The sequence below is a fragment of the Chelon labrosus genome, assembly GCF_963514085.1.
Source record: "Chelon labrosus genome assembly, chromosome: 15".
Classification (NCBI taxonomy): Eukaryota; Metazoa; Chordata; class Actinopteri; order Mugiliformes; family Mugilidae; genus Chelon; species Chelon labrosus.
In genome coordinates, this window is record NC_140348.1 from 20,546,490 (window position 1) to 20,573,739 (window position 27,250).

Below are 27,250 nucleotides of genomic sequence, written 5' to 3' on the forward strand. Positions count from 1 at the left end.
AGGCCTGATTTGAATTATACGTATGTTGTGGGAGGAACTGAAACAAACAGTACACATGTGAAAACCCTCAAAAAAACTAAAACAAAACAAAAAACTTGAAAGTGAAAGAGTTTTGCACATCAGAAATTGGCATATAATTATGCAAAACACATATGAGAAGGGGGCTGTCCTACTTCCTTTTTTCTCAGAATCTCAGACATATACCAACTGTTAGCCACAACATTAAAACCACTGACAGGAGAAGTCAATAACATGACCATCTTGTGACAATGTAGTGTTCTGCTGGGAAATGTTTGGACCTGGCATTCATGTTGATGTTACTTAGACATGTAGCACCCACCTAGACCAGACCAGACCAGACCAGGCACCCCCACCTCATAGCAATGAATCCCCAGCAGGATGCAGCCTGACACAGGCACACAAACAAAAACGCTTTAGGAACAACTAAAAAAACATGATGAACAGCACAAGGTGTTGACCTGGCCTCCAAATTCACTAGATCCCAAACTGATCAAGTATCTGTGGGATGATCCACAGAGGCCCCTCCCCTCAACCCATAGGACCCAAAGTCCCAAAGATTTGGATGTTCTGTAATTATCAAGTATGGCATCAGAGCAGTTTCATATGGGATGTTATAAAAATCAAAAAACACATTGCCTTTCCCTGTACATTAAATGTTGAGATGTTAAGATGTTTTCAGCAGCAAAACAAAAACACCATTAGACCGTTCATGTGTTGCACTTTTCGCCATTTTATTGAGGAGCTCTTTTCAAAGACGTCTGCTTATTAAATACACTAAATACATAATGTACCATGGAAAATTAATACTATAGCAAGTGACTGATTACTCGTTTACAAAATAGGAACATACTCAGGCTGTAGTAAAGATTGTCTTAGAAACGTTCTGGATCCTTTTTAACATGGTACACATGATTAGATTATTTAAACACAGTTGTTTCTGCCATCTAAACGTGTAAATATGAAGATTCAACGACTGAAAAACAAGCAGGCAACTCTGGTACATAGTGCAGGACGTTAAAGAACCTCAGAGAAAGAGAATTTGCAGAGAAGTTTGTACAATAATTTCCTTTATGACAAGAGTCACGTGATCAAAGTGTTAAAACGTTTTAATCACATATTACAGTTGTTAAAGGAATAATTATCACTGGTGTAATGTTTGTCGATTACTGCAGATAATACTGGACAGTAAAGGAATAAAAGCAGTTTGTCCTAAAGTAAAGTGTGCCTCTTTAAACGTACAGGCTGTCGTCTTCTCACATCTACAGACAAAAGATGCAGTGGAGAGGAAGTTTCCTGCAGAGGGCAGCAGAAACCTTTGTAAGATGCAAACCACAAGACAGCAGGAGATAGAGAACACAGGCAGCGGCTAGTCAGAGAATACTGTCCGTGTGTGGGTCTCGGCTACTTGGTGCCGATTCTCATATTTCGTGTGTCGGGGCGAGGAGGTAGAACAAGACAATAAAAGCCTCGGTTAGCATCTACGGTGCAGCAAAGGAAGAAACTCAAACTAAGACCAAAGAAGTTCTGTCAGAAAAAGGGTGTTTTTAATTCAGATCATTCCTCGAATTATTGCAAACTCAAGCACATACAGTAGCTTATTATAACAGCCGATTCCATGTGAAAAGCATAACACATGACGCATATGCAGAACACTGTACCTTTAAGGAATTAACTGCGATATACAAAAGATGAAGATTTTTATCTGAACTCAATTCCTGTTTGAAAGTGATTTTCTGAAAGTGTCAGCTGTAAGCACTCTTCACCGAAGAGATGAAGGGAAAAAAAAACAAACAAAACAAAAAAAAACAACAACATACAATCCCTTTCAGTACAATGTTATGACATTCAAGGTCCGCTGGGTTACCAAGGTTGGCTGAAAATGAACAGAAATCAATGTATATTTGTTTGTTTTGTCTCCATACGCATGAAACTGTCACCTTCTCAAGGAAAAGTCTGCTGTTTTGCCATGTAAAACACACACACATGCTCTCTATAGGCCACTTTCTTGGGACAGAGCACTTAAAGGCTGTTTGCAGGGGACGCAGGCATCCCCCTAGCTCGGGTCTGATGATTTGCCAAGTTCCACTTTGACTCCTTTTTCTCCCGCACCTGCACACAAAGGAAACACAAACAAATTAAGAGGTGATGTTGGGGAAAACAAAAGGCCGTGACACAATAGGGACGGGATTTAGTTCATCAGATCTTACCTGTTAAGTACTTTTCTTTAGCTCTGGCACGCTCGTCCGCGTCAAAATACCACACTGTGATGGCATACCTGCCGAGACAGAATTAGAGTGGTGAGTCACTGCGAAGACAGACCGGGATCTTCTGAGCGTGTGCGAGTGGTCAGACTTGGACGGGTGCAGACCTTGTGGTGAAAGCGGGCTGAACCTCGTGAGGGTTCCGCCTGTCAGACCAGAACAACAGCAGACGATCAAATTTTGGCTCTATGTCGGCGAACTGGGCCTTTCCTTCTGGGAAGATTCGAAGAAGGCCACCATGTTCCTGGAAGACAAGAAGGAACAAGGTCATTATGTACACAAATCAAGACAGAGAAATGGCAGGAAGGTAAAGCGAGACTATCCAAAGCAAACTCGGAGTGATCACATTTCTGGGTTTTCATGCTCATTCATAATAAATGGTAAAAACACGCGGAAAGGAGAGTCTCACAAAGAAAGCATATAATGCTCATAAAAAGACACTCAGAGGCTTTTTTAAATTATCAGCAGAGGAAAACAATGTTGAAGGAAAAGGGTTGTCCAACTCCAAGGGCTAGGAGGAAAGCTCAGGATAGGAAGCAGCAGCGGGGGACGGCTTTCCTGTGGAGGGATAGGAAGAATAACCCACAGGAAAACTGCTCTGGCTGGATAAAGGACCTGGAGAGTGAAAAAGCAGATTGCTGCAAGCGTGCCGCTTAAACTCTCACACAGCTGATATGATAGGCCCCTCTCTTCACACGCAAACTAGCAGAGCAAAAAGGTTCACACCCTTTGCCGGAGTAAGTAATGCTATTCCCATTTCAAATACACTGAATGAGGGGGAATGCCGATGGTGTGACAAAACTAAATAAAGCACAATGGGGTCAAAGAAGACAGGAGAAACATTTTTTCTGCAACACGTAGTCAACTCAAGGGCCACTGGTTTTAAACAATTGTTTGACGGCACGTAAAGCAGGAGTTCAGCGTGCCGGGCTGCAAGCCGAGCTGGAGCGATCGGAGGGCAAGCAGGATGACCCGTGTCTGGAGGACATGACCTTGTGACCTACATCAAGCTGAGCTGATGGGGAATTAGCGATTTAACTGGAAGAGCTGCGACAAACGAGATAGGAAGTAATATTTTACCATAAATTCACAATGCTCTGGCAACTCTGCATCTGTAAACTATCGGTTATACTGACAAGTATTTTCTCAGTGTAAAGCATAACATTCTTCTCATAATTTCCATGAATTTTTAAGTGCTTTCACATGATGGTCTCACTTCAGAAGTTGTTTTTCTGACTTTGTTGTGTCGTGGTCTTTAAAGTCAGAATGTGGAAACAAGATGTGTTTAACTTTTTCTTTTTTCTTTTTTTGGTCCAAGTGTTTTAACGTGACATAGATTTCCAGTATTTGCGAGCAGCCAATAAAGAAAAGGAAATGGATCTAGGGAGACATGGTGTGATTAATAAACATGTCTGTGTTAGTTCAAAAGTATGACGCTAGTTGTGAAAGAAGGATATGAAAGTAACAACAAACAACATTTTTTGCCAACTTCTGTGGTGTATTCACGTAATGTTTCCTAATTGGAAACTAATTTCCGATGCCACAAATGTCTATTTACACCGATCAGCCAAAACATTCAAACCAACTGTCTAATACTGTATGGGCACAGGCTCTCTAGGGGGGTGTCCTCCTGTGGTGCCTGGCAACAAGACGTTGCTACTGGGAAACTTTAGGTCCTATGGGTTGGGGGAAGAGGGGAGTCCAGAGCCCGGGTCAAAACCTTAGGCCGTTTCCTGAGCAGTTTTTGTAGTGTGGAAGGCCACACTGTCCTGCTGGGAATGGCTACTGCTCCTGCAGTTGTTGTTGAGTGTTATTGCTGTTGGTTGGAAGTGCCTAGTCAGCAGCAATGTTTAGTAGAACATCCACATGAATGCCAGGATCAAAGGCTTCCCAGCAGACAGATGGTATTCACTTTACATTAGTGGTTATAAAGTTGTGGCTGATTGGGGTATATAGACCTCTATATTCAAAGTCCTCCTCCTAGATTGAAACGCACAATGCAATATTATTTTAATCCAAACCACACTCCTCGCCTCATGGAGGTTTTAAACTTGAGTCACACTCTTGCGTCAACACACAATTGCAGCTTCACACAAATGGAACAGTAAATAATTATGAGAGGTCCAATACTCAGATCTTTAAGGGAAAGTTGTTTTTTTTTTTCAAGTGGATGGAAGAAAAGTTTTTTCCTGACACCCTGTCCAAGTTAAACAAATAAATTCTTGCCAAACCTGACACCCTCATGTTTGCAGAGAGCATCTTTCACAAAAGGAAGTCACATGGTGTACCCATAGATACCGGTATGAATGTTTATCACACACGACGAAGTTTACTGTAAATCAGGGCTCGTGCTGCTGGAGACTTTATTTAGCGCTTAAAGCGTTGGTTAGTTCAGACAGATCACGAGTCGACGCAGCTTACTCATACTGCGACTATGTAAGACAATGATAGAACTGATGACTGATTGCAGAAGAGTTAGTATGACATGGTGGAATCATTTCCAATATGCTTATCCATGTTTCTCTGTGCTACTTTTTATTGCCGTCACATGTAGTCATGTTCACATTCACTGGGTACACTAGTGAAAACGAACGCTGCATTAGTGTACCTAATAAACTGGCAGAAAGATGTGGTAATTTAAGAGTATGACCATTTTGGGAGCTGCAGTTTGGGGTGCTGTGAGTTATTTAGCCTAGGCCGCTGACTAAAATGAGGTTGTCTGTTTGATTCACAGCATCAAGAGCTAACCTGACAGAGCCACATGCTGCTGCACTGATCCTGTATAGACGTGAAGCGGATGAAAAGACGTGATGTTGGGTTGGGTGGGGAGGATAAATAACTGGCGTAACTCAACCTGAACATGCCACGTCATTCTATCATGGAGCCCCGGTATCCAGGCAACCACACTAGCCTAAAAAAAAAAAAATATCAGCCAATCAGAGGCAGGCTTGTAATTATTCACACATCCGACGGTGTTCTAGAACACGGCTCATTTAAATAACTGAACTGTTGTGCATTAAACAACCGAAGCCAAGCGGGCGGATGAGCCGAGCGGCGGAACGACCTGCGTTACGACCGATGGGACAGTATTTACTATACACATAAACAAGCTACTGTTTATGTGTTTAGTGTTAAGAGAGAGTGCTCAAGAATACAGATAGATAGATAATATAATGCAACACACTGCTATGGTGCAGGTAAGGGTGAATCGGTTGAATAGACAGTGATATATATTCCTCACTCCTTTACTTGGTGGAAATCTTGTACTTTTTTACATCACTATACTTATTTGACAGCTTTAGTTACAGGTTACTACGCAAATTAAGATTGTTGAACCCATACACAGAGCTAATGAAACATGTCTTGTTATTAATGAAAATATCTACCAGTATATACAAGAAACGTTTTGCCCGGCTACAAATTGCTTTATTGTTTTTAATGTGTTTTAAAGAGCACTGTCAATAGATCAATACTTAATCGCGATTAATCGCATGATCGATTAATGCAAATTAATCGCACATTCTAAAACAAAATCTTTTTTTAAATGTACCCAAAAGGTAAACTTTTCACGTTTCTCAGCTGCTCAGAAAGCTCTCTGCTCTCAGCTGTGAGCTCAATCCTCCGGTTACTCCGCTCACGTCGACAGTAAACGCAGATAACTTTGTTCTCGTCGAGAGAACCACCTGGCAGGGCTTTGAAGCTCAGCTTGTTGTTCTTGCTTTTGCTTGCTTTCTTCTTCTTTTGGGAATTCTGACAGTCTTGACAGTTATGACACTACAGGGTGTATTACCGCACACAGGAGTTTAATTATTAATCATGACTGCACTTCAGGATCTGCTTGCTTTCAACAGTGCTACCGCTGCTTTGATCACTTACTACGTGGCAGGACCAGGTTATAATAACTGATACATACGGGCATTAATCACACTTTTGTGTTGAGTTTCACACTCTAGTTTTTACTGATTCTGAAATTTCAACTATTGGTGGGACACAGGTCTCACTTTGGGTTCTGGGTAATTGTGATGCTATCAATAATTTACTCCATTGACTATAAATCATCAATGGAAAAAATAATCAGCACATCAATCCTTTTTAAATGTTTAAGTAATAATATTGAAAGAAAGAGCACAATTTCCCCTGGGCTCAGCTTTAAATCCTGTTCGTGCAGTGTTATTAAGAGTTGCGTAAAGGCAGACTTATGGATCTGTCAACGGAGTGAAGGATTATGGGAATTCAATTAATGCAGAGGCTATGGAGATGAGCTCGCATATAGTTCAACAACAAACAAACAACAACTCGCCGCTCTGTGATGGAGCTATGTACATCGACTGTGTAACACCAGTTACCTATCACAAATAAATGTTACGAGTGGAAACTGAGAGCTAGCATACGTAGCTTGTATAGACTGATAGCCAAGTCCTAATAGACGTGCAGCAGGTTTAGGGTTTTTGACAGAACAATAATGTTCCATCGTAACCTTGGCCATGTCTTTTTGGGAAACAATAAACTGAGAATTTCTTCAGAATCTGAATTTTGGAAAGACTTCTGTTTCTAACCCTAGTAATAATAATCTCCAGACACAATATACAGTAGCGTAACAGTCAAAGTGAACATATCCAACACTGACTACTTTTATTTTAAAGTTTAAATGTTTAAATACAGGATATGATACATACAGTACATTCATGGGCTAAAAGATCGTAGCAGTACTCAAACATTAACTGCACATAGTCAAAATTAGCATTTTGTTCTGACTACCATCTTACCAGAAGACACGTCAATCTTCCGGTTGCCTTTGCATTCCGATGGCCTTAGTGCTTGACTGATGATAGCTGACAATGGTCATACTGCGCCATAGCCAGAAGACCGACTCATGCGTGTGTGTGCATTCTGCCACAAACTAGCATCCAAAGGCAAAACAAAGTTTCCTGTAATTATGTAATTTTCATTTACTGGTCTGGAGGTCAAGTATATGAGGAAGTCTGGAAGACAACTTCTTGCGCACTTATGCCTCTTGTCATGTCACCAGCTCCTCAGAAAAGCATGAAGGTCATGCACTTTGCAGTTGCGTATTTGTGCTATGAGCTGCTTCCTGGTTTGCAGCATCCTGTTTATTTGTCTCCTATTCAAGAGAGGAGTTCCTTGCTTGTCCATTGATGTGCACTTAAGGCGCATAACAATGTGGCTTACATTTTCTAATAGTTCAACTGTCAGGCCTAGCAGGTGTCATAGGAAAAAACAAATCAGGAAAAAATTATTTGTTTGGTTCTGCTCTAAAGCAATAAACATTGAATACAGCACTTTAAGTTAGCACCATAAGGTGTAACGCCATGGTATTAAAATAATAAGATAATCCTTTTTTTATCCCAGTTTTAAGACACAATACAAAAGCCACCGGCTAGACTACCAAACCCTAGCATTCAATAAAACCCAACGATATAAAGCCTGCCTCTGTCAAAGCTGACCTACATTTTTTTTTTTCAACGCTCCAATGGTGTCGTGAACAGTCAACCAATGATAGGCGTTTGTTTCACCAAATCGTTTTTAAACGGATGCCTTACAGTATAACATAACATCAACAAGGGCTTTGGCAACGCTTCAGCAGCAACTTGGCAACAGTGTATCCAGTCACACTTAACAGTTTTATTTGTTTTTCTTTGCTTTATCGCTCATAGCGTGAACGTAGCATAAGTTAGCTGGACATAGTGTATACTGTGTAGCCTGACATGGTGCAAGTTTAAGTACAAGTTTGAGTGACAACCCATTTTATTGGTTGATATATTACATATATCATAGATATGTCAGTTTTTGAGTATGTTGTAGGTGTTTTAATGAGCATTTAATGCAGTTTTGTTGATTTTGGACCTTTTATCTACTGTATTGTTTTACTGGTCAAAGTTGTGATGTTGTATGTTAAAATACTCTATATGATGTTACTGTGAGGTTCTGTTTGCATGAAATTAATATATTTGGCATTTATATGAATATTCCAGCAGCAAAACACAACTACATGATGCTTTAAAGGCATCAAAAGACCAGAATGATTTTTCTCAATGTCATTCTTCCGCCTGAATGTAAATGCACTTTCCTGCAGAGCACACAACAGATGTTATTCTTCTCCATGAATGGGTGTGGTTAGATTAGCAGGATCTCTGCATTTTAATGGGATTATAAACAGGGAGAGTGGCCATATAACATGCAATGACAGATAACCACTGCCACCCACTCTGCATGGGCGTGGAGCACGAAACACAGCAGGTCGGAGGTGGACACCTCTGCTACGGAGATAAGAACTAGACGAGTCGTCATATGACTGTGACAGGAAGTCAAACTGGATTATGAGGACCTGACACATGATCACGCTGCAAAGGATTTTGTTTTGATGGTTATTTCACAACACGATTGAATCAATGTTTATGACAAACGAGGAGATATTTCCTCCACGTGTCACTCCCATACCTTGGCATTCCAATCTTTATTAAGGTAATATATGCATGTGACACACCGTCCATCACCGTTGGGGTTATCCACATGGCGCACGTAGCCTGTCCCGTTTCCGGGGTAACATGCCACCATTGCCTGAAGAGAGGAAGATGAAAAAGCGTGATTAGTAAAAGCAGACATGCAGTGACAAAAGCACAACTGTGCTCATACAACGTCTATATCTCCTACGTGTCATCAAACAACAGACGCGCTGCATGAACAGGAAGAAGGCGGCATTGAGATTGTGTGTGTCAGCACAAACAGTGCCAGTAAGGATCCAGTTAGTCAGAACCAGAGCTTTGGAAGCAGCTCTTCTTTTTTTTTTGTTGCATTTACTGGACCATGATGTGGATGCAGCAGATGATCTTGGCATGGCCGTATTGTATTGTTGCTTCACCTGCACCAAAACTGACACAAGCGTGGGGGCCGTCTACACCCCAGCTGCCTCATTATAAACTTTAAACTAGCGAGAAAATAAACCGGAGATATCGCACTGCACGTCAACTTCCCCTTGCCTTTTCCTGCTCTATTAAGACTCGCATGATCTGCCTGGGTGTTGGCAGTGAACCCCTATGAGCTCTTGTAAACTTCTTGGTGTAAACATCTAGCAATATACTCATACAGTGCAGAATTCCCCTAAGGAGTAAGACACACAAGTGTTGACTCGCACACTACCGGGAAGACTCTGACATAGAAACACTTGTGTTTTTCTTCAGAAATGAGAATTCCACGAAAGAAAAGAATCTTTCCTCCCCCGCAATCTTAAAATACTGATTTCTTACACTGGAAATTACAACCGACACTTGCAAATGTGCAACTGCGTGTTTTCCTGAAAGTGGAGCTGGGACGAGTGGCGAACGTGCACAAACACTGAGGGCAGAATGAGCCCTCATACAAAGCCGTGTCTAAGCAGTGATATGACAGACAAAAGGCATGTTCATCCACATTCTTTCATAAACTTGCATCAACACAAACCATAGCAACATTATTATAAACACTCACAGCAGACTAAACTTAAGTAAAATAACGCCCTGAAAAACTTAACAGTCTTTAGAGACGTGTAATTTTAAAATATTTGTGCGTGGAGGTATTGAGCACACACACACGTACTTCAGGGAGGCGCTTCAATAAATACACTACAAAAACTTAATGAAAACTAAACCTTCGCCGTCCTGCAGCGCCCGTTTTAGTGCCACAAAACAAGCATTCACGTCACACACACACCTGACTCTTTATTTTTCTGCGCATTTGACCGTAGTCGCTTGCGTCAGTCCACATTGTGCGAACATCTTTTGCGTAATCCAGGTTACCACTGGAATGCACACTATCAGGGCCTTCAAAGCTGAAAAACAGCAAAACTCCCAACATAAAGATAGAGGGGAGGGTGGTGGCGAGTCTTGCTCCGGCTGCTTGAACTTTTATCGATTTAAAACAAAAAAAAAAAAAGAAAAAAAAAAGAAAGAGGGGTGGGTCTCAGAAGAAACGGCTGCTGGGTGAGGGGCACGCTTGCTGACAAAAGGCTTCCTGTGAGGCGCAATACAGTAAGCGCCTGTGTGTGTGTGTGTGTGTGTGAAAGAGAGGGACGGAGAAAGAGGGAGAGGGGCACAGACAGAGAAAGCAGAGGGGTGGGGCTGGAGCAGAAGCAACGAGTGAACTGCTGTAAACTTTGACTCCTGGCCTCCCTCCAGAGGGAGCAGTGTTTTAATGGTTGTGCTACGTGCAGAGCGTGAGGAAGGTTGGCTGATCCTCCGCTATGTCACCCCTCCCACCCTTAACTGCTGAGCTCACGCTGCAAGGCTGGAGATGGGTAAACAGTCGCTGCTAGGAAAAAAAAAGCGTGTTTGTGTGGATTCAGATGTGTGTGTGAGGGCAGGGGGTGTGTGAGCGAAGGTGCCTGGGCACTCCGAAAACCCTGGACGTAGCGGTTTCTCCTATCACGCCTCTAAACAATAGAGAAACTCTGAGGTTTCATACTGTACGCTCACTTATACAGCCATGAGCGTGCCACGTAGGGTAATACTACAAAACACACAGGTTTGGTTTAACAGCTTATGTGCCATTTCACCATCTAGCACAGCCGAAATAAAATAGGAATAAACATGTCACGGTGACGGCACACTCAAAGGAGCGTGCGCAGATATTATCCACAGAAGATGCATGATGGAGGAATGCAGGACAGTTACTATCTGGAAACGCCGACCGTGTATGGAGTTCCGCTCAGCTCCAGTTTTGCCTTTCATGTCAACTAGTCGGGAGATAAAATCCTCCGAGTGTCACAGATGGTTTGGAGCTAAAAACATTAGCACAAAACCTCAGAGGGCTGCAATTTCAACAGGAGGAAAGAAATCATGAATTCTAAACAATAAACAACACGTGTTACTACTGCTTGTGCGCACGAATGGTAAACATCTTATTTCTGCAACCGGATCACTTAAAAACGCGATACTCTGATACGGTCACGGCGGAGCTGAGCGAGCAACAAGACGACTACATCGATCTCAGCAAGTCTCCGTCGCAACGCAGGAGGATTTTCACGCCTCGCCATCTTCACCCCTGACCTTTATACCTCCCCCGAAGCTTCCCATCTACGGGCCACTTACTCTTCCGCGTTCCGCTGTGGCCCTCATTAGGAGGCTGACCTCGCTCTTCATGTTGTTTGTTTACATTCCACAGACACAGATTCAGAGGCCGAGGCATTTACAGGCAGAGAAAGAGAAGAGGTCAACAAAAGCTGAACAAAGTAAGCTCGGAGAGGCCTTCAGCGAGGCCACAGGAAAGGCGACAGATCAATATCAACAGAAATATTATTATAATATAATAAAAAAGAGCTACAGTTAGCATGCGTATAATATCAACTATTTCTCTGATGTTTGAAGACGTGCACTAATATTCTTATCGTGAGCAGGATTTGTTCGTTATCTACAATAATTGGCATGTTTTTTACTTGATCCCTTTATATTTGAGGTGGAGGAGATAATCCCTTCACGTTTGTGCACTCACTGTTCATTTTCTTCCTCATTTCCATTTTTGGACGACCGCAATCAAAACTTCACGCAAATTGAGAACGAGCAGGACTGATGTGATTGACGCGAGGCCGTAAACTAACCGGCCAACTAACCGGCCAACTAACGATCTTCTAAATGTTTACACGTCTTATCCAGTTCAAGTCAACTGTGTGCAGGTGCTTCCACGGCAATATTCACCTGAAATCAAACAAAGTTAAACCAAATATAATATGACATTGAATTTTAATTTGCCAATCATGCCGTCGAGTTACCGTAAAACCATTACAGCGTTTTGTCCGTGTCGACAGAGTTAACATGTGGCTGAGTTTGGCTGCAAACAGACTTTAATGACTCATATCAAATAAAATCAGATATGGAGCAGGTCTACCATTTAAAAACTTATCTTAAGAGTAACAAACACATTAATATAGGAAAAGCCTGACATGTTACTTATCGTATGATTTGAGGAAATTATCAAGATCATTTTCTATAATTATATGACATTACAAATTAGATTATTTTACATATCTTTTTGTTTAAGAGTGTCAGCATGTTTGCAATAAAAAGCCATTATAAGAAATATGTGGAGTGGATAAGTTTTTTCTCTATAGCACTTTGGCTGAGCGAATGCAAGATAAAATACAGTGACGTGTTTTATTGTACTTTCGGCTCACCTGGGGACGCCATGTGATTCAGAAACGACCGCCCTACGCCTGTGTTTCATGTGGTACATTCGCACAAGATAAGCAAACTGTGTTTTACTCAAATTTACCATTCATAGTTACGTCTCTGCTACTTTCTGCTTCACTCTACTGCACTGTCAGGGGACATTTTACACTTTTTGACAGCTTTAGTTACTTTGCGAATCCTAATTGATAATAAAAAATTTAAAATAAAATGTGATGAGACTATTGATCCCGGGGAAGAAATTACAAACGACCTGGCAGTATTTAAATCAGCCCCCTCTTTGCCGATGAACACATTAATGCTTGATTTAATGATTTCATCCGTTTGAATGGGTGAACGGGTCGGCGACATCTCGAATTTGCACCCTAACATCTGGCCAAACTTTGATTTACAGCACATCATTCATAATTCTTAAGAGACAAGAGGCAGAAAAAAAGCTGCGAATCAAACAAAAGTCTTGGAAAAAGTAAAATCGCACCCCCAAATCACGGAGATGGTGATTGGCACTGGATTAGTATTATCATAGGACCTCTGTGTTAGGAGAAATAGGGTGGGTAATTTGCGGTGTAGGTTTTAATTTACAAGTTAAGGATATGGCCGATTCACACGGGATTAAGATTACAGACGACTTCAGCTATTATTACAAATTACCAGAAGTCCCCAGGTAAAACTAGCCCCGTGCGAATAGGGCTAGAATCTAAAAGTTAAAAAGAATAAATTAAAATTGACTTCGTTTCAAAACTGTACTCCACAGCCCTGGTGATAAACACTCTGGCTTTAAGTCAAATGAGAGAGCATTAATACAAATAAACCAGCATGCTAACTTACATATCTAACTTCTAATATCTAACTTTTTTTTAACCATTTACAAACTGTGTTGACAGTACAATAAAGTAAGGGAATGGTGGGTGCAAAATGTTTAAATTTTAACTTAATAAGAGAAGTTTTTGTGGCTAGTACCCTTTTATTTTAAGTATCATTTTAGTTGTGTACTGTTATATAATTTTATTTATTTATTTATTAGGATTTTATTTATTTTTTTGAATTTTGAATTTTGAATTCCAGCATCTTAAGTTAAATGTTTATTGCTCTTTTAGAGTTTAAACTTGCATCATTCCGCTTTTATATTATTGTATCGTGGCATAAAATGAATTAAAGATTTTAGGGCAGATACAAAACACCATGCAACAAAAAAAAAAGTAATCGTGGCCAAACTTTTAAAGGCTTGAATTAACATTTACTCCAGCGCAGCCAATAGAAAACATCTGTATAAATCCTGCAGATACAGCGTTCTTGATGTCCGCTAAGATGTGCCAGGTTTTTGGGGTTTTTTTTGCCCAAAATACAGCCGTCTGCCGCACAGTACATTTATAGTTTATAGTTTATAGTTTATATATAGAAGACCAGTGTGAATACATGATAACTCCGCCGAGTGCAGGGAGCCTCTGTGTTTCTGCTTCACGGGGCTATTTGTGGTACGCTTGCAGTTTTATCACAACCGCCACAGAATCATAAATAATAAAAATTCCATTACGAAATAAAACGGATTTATAAAGCGGTGCCAAGTGGTGTGCGAGCAGAGACTAAATAGCCACGCTGCTCATGTGGGTGAAGAGGAATTTGACGTGACAGAAAGACCGAGGTACAAACACATTTTTACCAGCCTCTCTGAGATCGGTTCAGATTAATATTCCAGAGGGAAGCAATTCTCTGTAACTCACTCATTCACTAACTGCTGCCAGATAATGATATTTGAAGCACGGTATTTATGTTTCATTTGTTTTATTTGCACAAAAGCCTACTTGGCACACAATTTATCACCGACTTCATAGAAAATCTTTGATTATGTTGCCTTGTTATAATTAAATATCATTACATTTGACAGATTCAATCGTGGTTTTATTTTTAAGGGTAGTTTTACTGTACCATACCTTTTACTTGAGTACATTTGTGAAGAAGAGACGCTACTCTTACTCTTTACTCCACTACATTCAACTCATTAACTTTTTTTTTTTTTTTTTTACCATCTATTCTACACCTTAGATACGCTTTATTTTTATTGCCAGAGAGACTCCATTAATCACATGACTCTGTTTCACCATTTAGGCGTAGCCACGCAGTCACATGACTCTTCACAGGGACACTGGACAAACTGCTCTCCATCATGGACAATCCATTTCACCCACTACACCAGACAATAGAGGGGCAGCTCATTCTCCAACAGACTGACCCAGCTCCGCTCCCACAGTGAACGCTACAGGACTTCATTCATACCCTACTCTATCCACCTTGACAACAACTCACCTTTACGCAACAGATAACCCCATGTTATTCATTTAAAGGACACTATTGCACCTTATTATCATTCCTATGTACATAATATATATTCTTCCGTCTCCATTTCTTGTACAATTTTTCATATGCTAATTCTGTGATTTTTTTGTTCATACTATTTTCTATTTATTTTATTTTACTTATATTTTATTTTAAGCTTATTATATTTTATCTTTCTTGTTATTTGTGGTTCTCAAGAGTGTTTTTTTTTATGTGCAACTGAGCTACTGTGACCAAGCAATTTCTCTTGTGGATGATTAAAGTCTAAGTAGCAGACAGGCAATAAAAACACATGAAAAATGGCAACTGTGTGTAATTTGTGTTTCTTGTGCCTTCATTTGTTATCAAGTAAAGATTTTTTTTACATGTTTTAAAAAAACATTTTAATTTGAAAATTCCAAATTTGCATATTATTTTATATTTTTGTCTGTCTGAATACATCATTAAAAACAAAAAACAAAACAGACATTCACCAAATTTTTACTCTCACTTGAGTCATTGTTTTTGGACGACTACTTTTTGGCTTCTACTTCAGTAATATTACTTTAAAGTAACGCTACCCTTACTTGACTTCAGTGTTAGGCTACTCTACCCACCTCTGGTCGTAATGTAATGTAGAGAACGATCTGTTAAAAACAAAAGTGAAAAAGTAAAACTGTTATCTAATCTGTGGTTTGACGATTGGCATTTACAGCACTGATAATTAATTAATAACCCTATCCAAAGCTAACAAAAACAAAGAATTGGGGAAATTGTGCACCAGGAATAATGTCTATCGTGATGAGCACAACTCTCTTCTTACTTTTTCTTTCATTTGTTGGTTTGGTAATACAACTGTGAAGGACCGAAACTGTTTAAATAACATTGTGAAAGCCTGCTCCAGAATTACTGGAATCCAAATGTGCGACCTGAATTCTCTTTGGAAGAAACGTGTCCTCCAAAAAGCAAAAAGTCTGACGTACCAACATCATATTCTTGGAAATGAATTTGTTCTTATGCCATCAGGTCAGCGTTACTTTCAGCCTCCCACAAAGACAAACCGTTATGCAAGATCATTTATTCCTTCAGCTATTACGCTGTTAAATACTGAGTTGAGGAAATAATTTCTGACTGATCTGTTCTTGGCACAACACACTTTAGGTAGTACGGATATGTGCAATTCATCTCCCATTTATTTATTCAGTTATTACTTTATTTTTAACTCGTCAATTTTTAATTTTTTAGTTATTAATATGCGTCTCTAATAAGCACATATTACCTTTTATTCTGGGCTGCTATTTTTATCTTATTTTAATCTTACTTTATTCTCTATCCGGACAAGCGGTTATTTGTATTCTTTTTATCATTATTTATTCTGCTTCTGATGTTTTTTTTTTTACTTATTAATTGTACTTGGACCCAGGCCATATCATGCTACTCCTGCTATGTACTATTGTTGTGTGAATGGTTGTATGTCTAGATGGTGGACTGTAGAAACTGAATTGCCCTTTGGGGATTAATAAAGCTTTCTGTATTATTCTGTATTCTCTCTGCTGTATTGATGCCGTCACTATGCCAGCTCCTAATCCTTATAGGCGGTTTATACTTCTGCGTTAAGTTGACGCAGAGGCTATGGCGACAACGCAGACCCTAGCGCCGTAGCTGATGTTTGCAGCAACAAAACAATTTCCTTGAAGGTTTAATAAAGTATTCTAACTCTGATTAAATTAACAGATGAACTGATTACATGTTTGTTTTTAAGCTGTTTTTTTGGGAGGGTTCACTATGTCACACAATAACCCCCTTAGAAATGTTGGGGCCCAAAACTGCTGCTTCTGGTAAAATGTGTTTGTCATGATTGTGCACGAGCAACAACCTTAAATTGCTCATTATGCAGGTGGAAGGTCAAGTAGTCTTTTTTCTTCTGAGAGTAATCTGATCAAATGCTACCATATAGAAGCTTGGTCGGTTTGATTATTACGACATTTTGACCACACACACACGCTGTGACTCTGCGCTGACCCGATCACTCAGAAGGATACACCGATCACTGTGATGCTATCAGCTCATCTCGCTTCACGCACTGATGTGACCCATAAACTGAGGTGGAGCAAAACTGCACGGAAAAGCTGCACGGGGTCTGCTCACTTCACAGAAGAGATGCTTATCCAAACACCAGCACAAACAGTTGGGATGGAGACCTTGCGGCGCAAAGGAGTGTGGGAACCAAGACAGTTTGGGTCCCAGCCCGGGACAGCTCGCTGTTTTATCTGTCAGAGAGTGGTGCTGCCACGGAGGAAATCCCTGTTTAAAGCAATGACCCAGTTTACTCTTTTCTTCTTTATGGTTGGCTGTGAACAATAGAGGGACGTATGCATCAGCAGCGCTAGGCTTTACCCTTCACCCTCCACGTGATGCAGGGGAAACGCAAACACAGTTTCTGGTATTGTTACGCAAATACTCTGAAGGGAATTGTGCAAAGTCGTCAGCGGTTCCTAAACTGTTTTGGCCGTGCACGCCCTTCTATGTCCCAACTGGGTTGATGCACCCACAATACCCCACACCTTAAAGGGAAAAAAGAAAAAAAGAACAAGGTTTTTTTATAGCCATATTAAAGGATGCATGTTAAATCAAGCTCAAATGACCACAACAAAGCGCTCTTGCGTTTGAATTAAACTGAAACACCTGACAGTTTCCCCGATTTCAGCCATTTAATCATATTTGCAAAAGTGAATGACGTGAGAGGCTACAAGCTAGGTGCACATATACAGTGCAGATCTACGCTATTACATTTTTCATCTCATTCACTCCCTAGAGGCTGCTTGCGCACCCCGACTTTGGGAATCCCTGGCATACGTTGATCTCTTTTTAGCCGCTTACGGCTTCATCTGGAACAAACTCAGTGCTGCGTTCGGCATGAAAAGCTGTCCGTTTCTGCTACTGCACTCGTTCAAGTCATGCATTCTCAAAAGATGGGAAGGCAGATTTCATTGAGACAGTGAGATCAGTTCGTATTCAAAGCCGTCCTGCAGTCAGTACAGCTGTGCTCAATTCATTTACAACAAGCGCTAACTACACAAGCAAATATTTGAAGTACTGCCTATTATGTACAGTACAGTCATTTCCCAGAGACTGACTGAATGGACTCATCCGTGCCTGTGTGAGCCAAGTGAACTCATTCTGTAATTGGATCAGTCACTGATACTCTCCGTTTGCCAGTGGTTGAAGACTGGGTACAGCAAAAACTGAGTCAAAATGAGAGTCAAGTTCAATTAGAGGTCCATTTTCATTCTGTATAGAGGATGTAGAGTACGGATTAACTTAAAGTGGCTGAAAATGACAAATTACTTCCTTGGAATGATTTAAAACATTTGTGTCAGTGCCACAATCTTTATCTCCTCGTAAATAATTTTATTTAAACATACAATTAGTTTTAAATGCCACGCTCCACCCACCGTAAATCCTCCCTGTCTTCAAGTCTACAGCTGCAAATAGTCAAAGACAAAGACTTCTTTCTCAAGGCTCGACCTGGATTGCAGCCAGGTGCTGCTAAGACAGTCGGGGCACAGTTAACGGCGAGATAAACGCGTGCCCAAAGTGAAATCGCGATGTTAACGACATTAAAAAGCCTAATTTCTTTGGAAATGTTCAATATGATGAAAGATAACATTATTTCTGTCTTTGGCAGGTCACACCACAGAGCATACAACGCTACACTAAAATAACAAAGGCATTATGAGCGTCATAAAAGACTCCACAGATGGATTACAGGGTGATCAGGCTGCAGGGTTGATGGGTGGACCAGTGATCTGACTAACTCCAGGACTATTTGTGATTTACGACTGCTTCACAATGAGCAGGAAAAAAAAAAAAAAAAAAAGTGGCATGCAAGGTAGTGCCTCGGTCATGCTGGTACTGTAGGCGGAAGCAACGAGAGGCACACACAGCCTATAGCATAATGTGCAGCCGGCTATGGCGCTCACATGACTTCCTCTAGTCTACTGATTCTGTAGAGCTTTAAGATGTAGGTCAACGGTCAACTTCCTTATGAAAGCGCACGCGTCCAGAGTCATAAATGACACAAAAGCCAAAAAACTAAAAGTGCACTTGGTCATTATCATCTAAAATAACTGCAGGGAGGAGAGGGAGTGATTTTGTCCAGATTTATCCTGTTTAGGTTAAACTGCTGCTTAGCATCTGTCTGCTGTCTGACAATGAGACAATGCACTGCTATATACTTCTACAGCATCACATGTTAGATGACAATGAAATACTGAAGGCAAGCGGCTAATCAGTGTAGGACTGTTTGTACGTAATGAAGAAGTTTGTTTTCATTCATCAGCTGATCTACCAGGGTTTCAAACCATAGACCGTATATAAATATGGACAACGTCTGCCCACTTCCTTGCATTGGATGAACTGACACTATTTTTCCGCGGTTACAGGCGGTGCCACCTTGCAAGTTTGGAGCCAGAGTCTGCAAACTTGCAAACTTATAGATGACCCGCCCACACTTCCTCCAGACTCACTCGCGTCTTTAATTAATACTGCGCTCTGCTCTACCTCCACCAGTTGCAGGGGAAATGTTGGATTACACACTGTACTTATTTTTACTTGTTTTAAAAAAGAAAGAAAACTCGCATGGCAACTGGTGGTCGCCATTATGTCGCATCCTGTTTATATAGCGTTAAATAACTAACTAAAACGAAACTCATCCTAATAATTGACGCTTGAACATGCATCAACAGTATATTAACTACCTAAAATGACAGAAATCATCCTTGAAAAAAATGTATTTGACGTGTATTTTAGTGTTTTAGTTTGTCGCAAGTTTCATCTACTAACATGGAGGGGGTGGAGCTTATGACCTATACTAGAGCCAGCCACCAGGGGGAGCTCTACTTGCTTTGGCTTTACTTTTGAAAAGCAGTTCTCTTTATACTGTCTATCGTTTCAATTAGGGCTGCGTTTAAAAAGAAAATCTATTTTCGGATTCAAAATGATCTTGATTTGAAAGATCTGATACTGATTCATAAAATCTGGTCATTTCTTTTTAAATACATATGATCTCACTGCAGTCTTACATGACTAGTGAGGCCGCACAACAAGATCAGTCCACATATAAGGGGGATCTAAAACATGAGAGAAGCAACAACTCTGAGAGTACACAGTCTCAGCCTGAAAGCTGAACGCATTTATAAAGCATGACGGCAGAGCTGCAGAAAAGCAGAGCCACATTCAAAATGCGTCGACTGGAGGTAAAATATTGTGGAAATACCACAAATGTTCTGGAACCAATGACAAATCCATTTGTGTTTCTGCTGCTGTGTCGCTGCAAACTTCCCCACCGTGGGACAAATAAAGGATCATCTTATCTAATAACCGAGCAAAGTTATTACATAAGAAAGCAAAACTGAGATATAAACATAAATGAGTTGATCAAATCAGTGGCAACTACAATCTCTCGTTTCCATTAACCAGCAATTACCGTTTTCTCATACAAAACACAGATATACTGAAGGGTATCTCTGGGTGTAGTGGAAGTGATGATGGCACTGTAGGTCAAAGGGGGTTTAACTCTCGTGAGCTGTGTGACGACTGCACCACACTCAGAAAAAGGGAATGTTCTGCTTGCGTGGCGAGAGGCATCCTTCTGCCGAATCTAATTCAGGATAGGCTGACGCTGTGCTGTTGTCTAAAGGTGGAGGAGGAGGAGGAAATTGACACAACTGATGTGCACAGCAAGCTGTAAAGACACAACGACTGATTTAAAGCTGACAATAAGTGGACTTGCAACGACCCGATAAAAAAAAGTGATAAAAGATGTGAGAGGTTACTGTTGAGGTTGTCGCTTGTCGAACATTATATCTGCATTTGTAACACACTCGTTGTCACATTATATTTCTTGCACTACACACTTAACCATCCCTATGCTGCATCTGTAATGGAAACAAACACATGTTTTGTCTACTGATTAACCTCCTGACTGTTTTCTTGATTAATCAACTAATAAACTGGTCAATAAAATTTCAGAAGGCGCTGAAAAATGCGAAATACGAATCCCTAAAGAGGAAGGCAACATCTTCTCATGTCTTATATTACCTCGTGAATAATGCAGAAGACAAACGTATAGGATTCACCAGGAAACTAAGCAGCAACAACAGCAACTGTTTCTGTGCTGAAACAAAGATACGAATTGAGTCAAATAAATAAGCAGTTTTTGGAGCTAGAAGCTGACAAAGAGATGATCTGCTTATTTCTACTGGCCTCATCACTGATATATATTGGTTCTCTGAGTTTATGCTGTCTGGTATATATGCGCTGATGTGAAAACATTTTTGTGAAAACGATGCTTGCCAACATACATCTTCTCCTGCATTCTTTATTTATAACGCTCTCCGGCCTGTGAGCAGCACATGCAGCCAAATATGCATCAGGGCTGAGCTCACGGAGGTGTAGACGCTAAGTTGCCAACTAGTTTCTGACATAAACTGCTGGGAAATTAATAAACCAAGACCCAACTCTTTCCACTATGTCACTCAAACTAAGCGTCATTTGCTACGTTAGCAAGGTAGCTAGCCATTAGCCAGGGTCTACTGTTCTACTGATTGTGTTCTTGCAATGAGTGTTTATGACTCAATGTGAATCCTCCCTCCTGCAACGATCGTTTTTTGGCCGCCAGCTAAATCCGCTCACTTGCCAGAACATTAGATACACCAGTGAAAACAAACGCAGTCTAGTGTAAACCGTCGTGCTCTAAACCCACCCATCACGACCGCTGTACTGTTCGTTTTATGTTGAAACAGCATCTGAAACAACACATAATATAATCACTACGGAGGATGCAGTTTGTGCCGCAGTTAAAAAGGATTGAATTAAACTCTGAAGTGTTTCTGTTTGACTCAAACGGGGTTCTCAAACTGAAACACGACTTTGAACCACAGCCTCCAAGGTAAAAACCACAGATGAATCAACAGCTCTCTCAGTTATTTTAAACAAACGCCGCTGAACGCCACAACCTCTGGTGCAGGACTCTTATATCAGAATGCATTTGTTTTCATTAGTGTACCTAATGAACTGGCAAGCGAGCGTACGTGTAATGTCAGGCCACTGAATACAAAAAACACCTCCCTGCTGAGTGAGTCCAGTCCCTGCAGGGCAATATGATAGCGCATCTAAGCCAAAGTATTTAACTTCTATGCTGAGCTTCAACGTGGCATGCCGGATAGAGCAACCGTGTGTCATGCGAATAAAATAACTGTATTAATGTTAGAGTTGTAAACAAGGAGTCAGAATGCTTACAATGCAGCCGTAGCTTAGTAAACAACAGTGTCATCATGCAGGAAATGCTAAAGTTCAGTCTGGAACAACAGGTACGTAGCACGACAGTCATGTTGCTGCTACAAGCTTCTTTATGTTTCCTGATAGTGTTATAAAGGCATCATAGAGCATTCAACATGCTGGATCTGCTCAGAAACAAACACGTCCCACTGCCTGCGACGTCCCACAATGTTATCAAGAGAAAAGGGGAAGTGGAAACAATGGCATTTAATAACTATTTGGGCAAAACTGCTTTCCTCTGTCTTTTCCAATGCGGATTGCGCTTACATTGTGTTGTGTCCCTTTGAGCCACTGATACCGGCCGCCTTTCATTTGTGCAAGTCATGCTGATTTTCGCTGGTCGCAGTCCAGCCACGTGTTTTCGCCAAGGCAACTAGGGCAGTGGGCGAGCGAGTCAACTTCTCGGCGGCGCCTGAGTCAGCGGGCGGCCGCGCGGGGCCTGAAATGACGGCCTTTCTGAAAACCCCATCTACCGGGAACCAGCTGGGGAAAAAAAAAAACACAACTGGACGGGCGGGAGCAGACTAAAAATAACAGTGGACAGCAATCATGTGCTCTGTGTCAGCACAGACAACCAAATACCTGTGGACTCTTTCAGCACTAGATCTTAGAAAAATCTGACCACGATAAAACAATAAGTACCTGCAGAGAGGCTGGTTTAATCTTAATGTGCGAATTCTAGTCATTGTTTCAACAATCCACCTCTATCCAGACCCCGAAAACTGGTCATCTCTAAAAGTCACCTGCAAGAGCTCTTAACGTGCTAAAATTAAGTGCAAGTTAACTACAAATTCCTCTAAAAAAGAAAGAAGAGACTGTTAAGACAAACTTTTCATTTAACATTAGACAGTTACAGATTCAACATACTGAACATTAAAGTCAGCAGTCCTTTGTGAACGTTATAACTATTCTAAACATGTGCTGATTTAAGTTCATGGTCCTAGTCGAGGCTGCAGGCTGTTTAGATTCCCTCGGTTGTTTAAAACACTTCAAAAACATTTTCGGTTTCAAAATGACCATAGGGATGATTTAACACCTAACAACAAAAGGCTGTTGTATTACTTTAAGCTCGGCCCACCCAATACGCCAGTTTGCATTTCAAAAAGAGTACCGGAAAAAGGCCTTAGTCTAACTTCTATTCAATGAAAGAGTGACAATCCCCTTCAGAGTGCTTCCCCCAGGAGAGCAGGAAAAGGGGGGGCTGGGGGCTGGGAGGAACTCCTCTCCTCCTGGGTCAGTCCCATGCTATAAGGTCATAGTGACCAGATCTGGTTAGAAAAGGGGAGCCCTAGGTCACACGCAATCCGATAGCCGAGCCACGTTGACATATCTGTGGGCTGATTCAGCCCTGCTCCGCTCTGCTGAAGCCCCTGCTTCCTCGTCAGTGAGACGAGAGAAACAGAAGTGATGAACCGGGTGCCAGCCAGGGGAACCTTTAAACTTACAAAAGAGGGAATGCTCATTAAGATATTTCGCATAAAAAGCATCTCAGTGAAACAGAAACTGCCTACAGTTTCCTCTCTGCTGCACTAACCCTGAAACATGCAGCTCTTCAAAAGCGTAGGAAAGCCGTCTCGCCGACTGCGAGCTGAATTTATCACTGCAGCCCGTCACCTTTCTACGGCGAGGTCAGACGGCCACGCAGCCGCGTCCCCATAGATGATTTGCAGCACGGCTTCAGGACTGCAGGGCTGACAAAACGGTTGCAGCTCCTTCACCTAAATCATGCCATTTAACTCCAGTAAAGATCAAAGCATAAATGTTTAACGTAACAGGCACACTTGATGATGAGGATGCTGTCGTTTTCCTCTGTACGTGCGTTTTAGCAGCGTCTATTAGAGCCGTGTGATAAGAAGCGGAGAAATACCGTGTTATCAGCTTACGCTCTGGAGCAAGTTTATTTCTCACGCCTTCCTAAAACATATGTAGTCGAATGCGACAGCCGTGCATTAAACAGGGAGGTGTTGATTGAACTTTATGTCTTGCAGTGAGCTGAAATTTGCTTCATCTTGAAAATGTAACGCCCTTAAAGAATGTGGATTCTTTTTCTTGCACAAGATTAACGCAATAAACTGAAAACTGAGTGAAAATGCCAGACCAAGTGAAAATGCATCTAGAGATATAGTAACATGCAGTCTCAATTGTAAGAAAGAATAATGCTAAAAACTAGTTTTGAAACCAACTAATGTTTATATTACTTCTCTAAATCTCTGCATTTGCAGCTGCTTAACAGCAAAGGCTGTTAAACACATCTTGGCCTTGATTGATTTATTTGAAAAATGTCTATAGTCAACATAAAATAACTCTTATTGGTTCAGATATAAGTTTTATGCAATGCTTGTTCTTTTTAGTGTATTATTTAGTGTGAATATGTGTTTTTTTTCTCTGTGCACCGTGAAGATTTCTGCAGCACTCCCGTGAACACACACAAATTGCTTTGTGCCGAGGAAATAATCCACCTTTCTGACTCAGGGCATTAGCCTTGCTTTAACCTGGAGCTGTAGAGGAGTTATTAGCCTCTTACACTTAAAGTTGGGTCTAATTAGCAAACAGGGTGGATCTATTGGAAGTAATGGTACCTTGATGACTTAATGGATTTGTCTTGAAAGCACCCCCCCTTCTGCTGCAGCACTACTGGACACCTGCAAAACTTTTGATGTTGGTCCCGTGGAGCCAGAGTGCTGCTGGTTTTCTGACCCACCTTGGTGAGTGTGGCAGGTGTAAGTCATCCGACCAGCAGGGCCCTGGCCCCTGAGGGACAAATCAGAGAGCTGGCTGTGTGGCTTCTACCTGCTGGGATACTTACTTTTGTCCTTCCATTTATCGTGTAGTTTCCCAGTTTGCCATTACAATGTCTGATCAGGTCGTCCATGCGACTCATTAGAAAGAGGATCTTCTCGCAGCCGGGCTCCCTCCCCTCTATCCACGTGATTTTGTCCCCTCTTATGTCTTTAGTGGAGTCGCTCTTTTGACTCACCAGCTGCCCGTCCGTGAACCTGCCCGTTTTGTGCAGGGCCTTGACATTATCTAAAATACCCAGCCCGGTCTCTGCTCCTAAAAAGTTGTCCACCACGCAGATGCCGTGCTTGTTCATGCACGGGACTATGTACTCCGTGGCAAGTTTCTGAGGGGATGAGCTGGTTTGTCCGTTAGGTGTGGCGGTGTTGTTGGACCCCTCTTCTCCCGCCCTGTCGCCGACCTCCGGTGCGTCCGTGCTTGTGGCTTTAGGAGGTGAAGCTGCACTGTCCGCCTGCTCGGGGCTCTTCTTCTCCTCCTCCTCCTCCTCCTCCTCCTCTCGGTATTTCTCCGGTGCCTTGTCTTCCCCCGACGGCGCAGCCTGCCCGGGTTTCTGTTTGGAAAGCTGCGCCTTGTCCGCCTCCTTGCAAATCAGCTTGTGCATCTTCCAGTGCTGTTTCTGGTGCTCCTTGCTGCAGTAGAAGGAGCTCCGGCACCTACCGCACTTGAGAAGGTTCTCCATTTTCCCACAAAGTTCACAGTACTGTCGGTCTCGGTCCAAGTCGCTCTGCTGCTTCTCCATGTTTGAGGCTACAGCCGGTGTACTGCTCCTTTAATTCCGATCCTTCACACGCGTCCTGCTAACCGACAACTTTGGAAACGACCCGCTGCCTCTTGCCACGCTACACCGAGCGAAACTGAAAAGTAACACTCAGAACCTCGCCATTTTCTCGCACTCATTCCCTCTTCGCGTCATTTACGAGTGAATTAGGACGACGGCGTGCACCCTGGGCCGAGCATTCCGGGGTGGGTCGAGGTCTTCGGGAGGCATTTCTGCAGGCTAGCCGTGGGTCTGTAGGTAGTGCATGGCGCCGCTCCGTGTGTGCGCAGCCTGTCTGGGGTCCAGCCCGCTCTGACGTCCGCACACAAGCCCCGCCCCTCTCCCGTGGCGTTCGCGGTCCGTGGGAGAACCGGAGAATATAATCAAGCATCTATAGAATAGAAATAGAAATCCTTTATTGTCACTATACACATGTACAATGAGATTAAAAGCCAACTCCAATAACAGTGCGAAGACAGTGTAAAAAATAAACAATACAATATGAACTTGGGTAATATACAGTGAAGAATTAGACTTAGACTTAGATTTAGATCAACTTTATTCATCCACAAGGGAAATTGCTTGGTCACAGTAGCTTAGTTGTACATAAAAAACACTCTTAAGAACCTCAGATAAAAAAAAGATTAAAGAAAATAGAAATAAAATAAAATCTAGTAAAATAAAATAAAAATAGTATAAGCAAAAATGTACAAATTAGCATATTAGCATATGGTACAAATGTACAAGAAATAGAGAAGGAAGAATATAAATTATATATACAGGGTAAGGTGTAAGGTGCAGTAGTGTCCATTAACATGAATAACACGGAGTTATCTGTTACAGAAAGGTGAGTTGTCGTACAACTGGACAGAGAATGGTATGAATGTCATCCTGTAGCGTTCAGTGTGGGAGCGGAGCTGGATCAGTCTAGAAGATTAATATAAGTAAACATAAAGTAATAGTACAAAAAAAAAAAGGGAGGTAAGGTGCACAGTGTTAAATATATGTTATTGCACATTATGATAAGAAATATTGCACATTATATTATTGCACATTATGGTAGAATGTGAAGCCTTCAAAGTTGGACTGTGAAATTAGTGCATGTGAGAATATACAGAAGTGTATAAAAGCATTAAACAAAGTGTATTATTTTATATATATATAAAAAATAATATACAAAGATATATATAAAACTATACAAAGTGTGTGTATATATATATATATATATATATGAAATACACAATATACTAAAATATATGTGATGCAATAATAATATGGATATGAATTTATGTGGTATAGATGTACAGATGTATAGTATATAATGATATGTAGCTGATGAAAGTTGATCGTGGCCATGTTTGGGACACAGGACGTTATGTTGACTGGACATAATCACAGACAAATGCATATAAACAAGTAGCTCGCTGTGCAATTTGTTGGCATTTTTATTTTAATGCCACTTCATAGTGTTGGACACTCTGATTCATTGTTACAGGTGGAAATACTCTAATAAGAACATCAATGCCTCTAATATATAAAATTATACAGCAATCTGAGGAGATATGTTCTGCACCACACTGTTC

The 27,250-nt window shown here is 41.3% G+C and overlaps 1 protein-coding gene across 1 annotated transcript; it reads right to left on the minus strand.

Annotated features, from left to right (window-relative positions):
- Window positions 1-511: 511 nt before the first annotated feature.
- egln1a (egl-9 family hypoxia-inducible factor 1a) lies at window positions 512-25,951 on the minus strand. The gene is made up of 5 exons (XM_084562118.1): window positions 24,918-25,951; window positions 8,742-8,861; window positions 2,390-2,526; window positions 2,229-2,296; window positions 512-2,130 (listed from the first exon to the last, which is right to left on the minus strand). Exons 1-5 carry the CDS (start codon window positions 25,647-25,649, stop codon window positions 2,075-2,077), a joined length of 1,113 nt encoding a protein of 370 aa, XP_084418244.1. The 5' UTR covers window positions 25,650-25,951; the 3' UTR covers window positions 512-2,074.
- Between the last annotated feature and the right edge of the window lie 1,299 nt (window positions 25,952-27,250).

Coding starts and splice junctions, on each gene's coding strand:
- egln1a (XM_084562118.1), bottom strand. CDS start 25,649: ATGGAGAAGCAGCAGAGCGACTTGGACCGAGACCGACAGTACTGTGAA. Junction 8,862..24,917: donor CGATAAATGGAAGGACAAAA/GTAAGTATCCCA, acceptor TCCTCTCTTCAG/GCAATGGTGGCATGTTACCC. Junction 2,527..8,741: donor ATAAAGATTGGAATGCCAAG/GTATGGGAGTGA, acceptor CTTGTCTTCCAG/GAACATGGTGGCCTTCTTCG.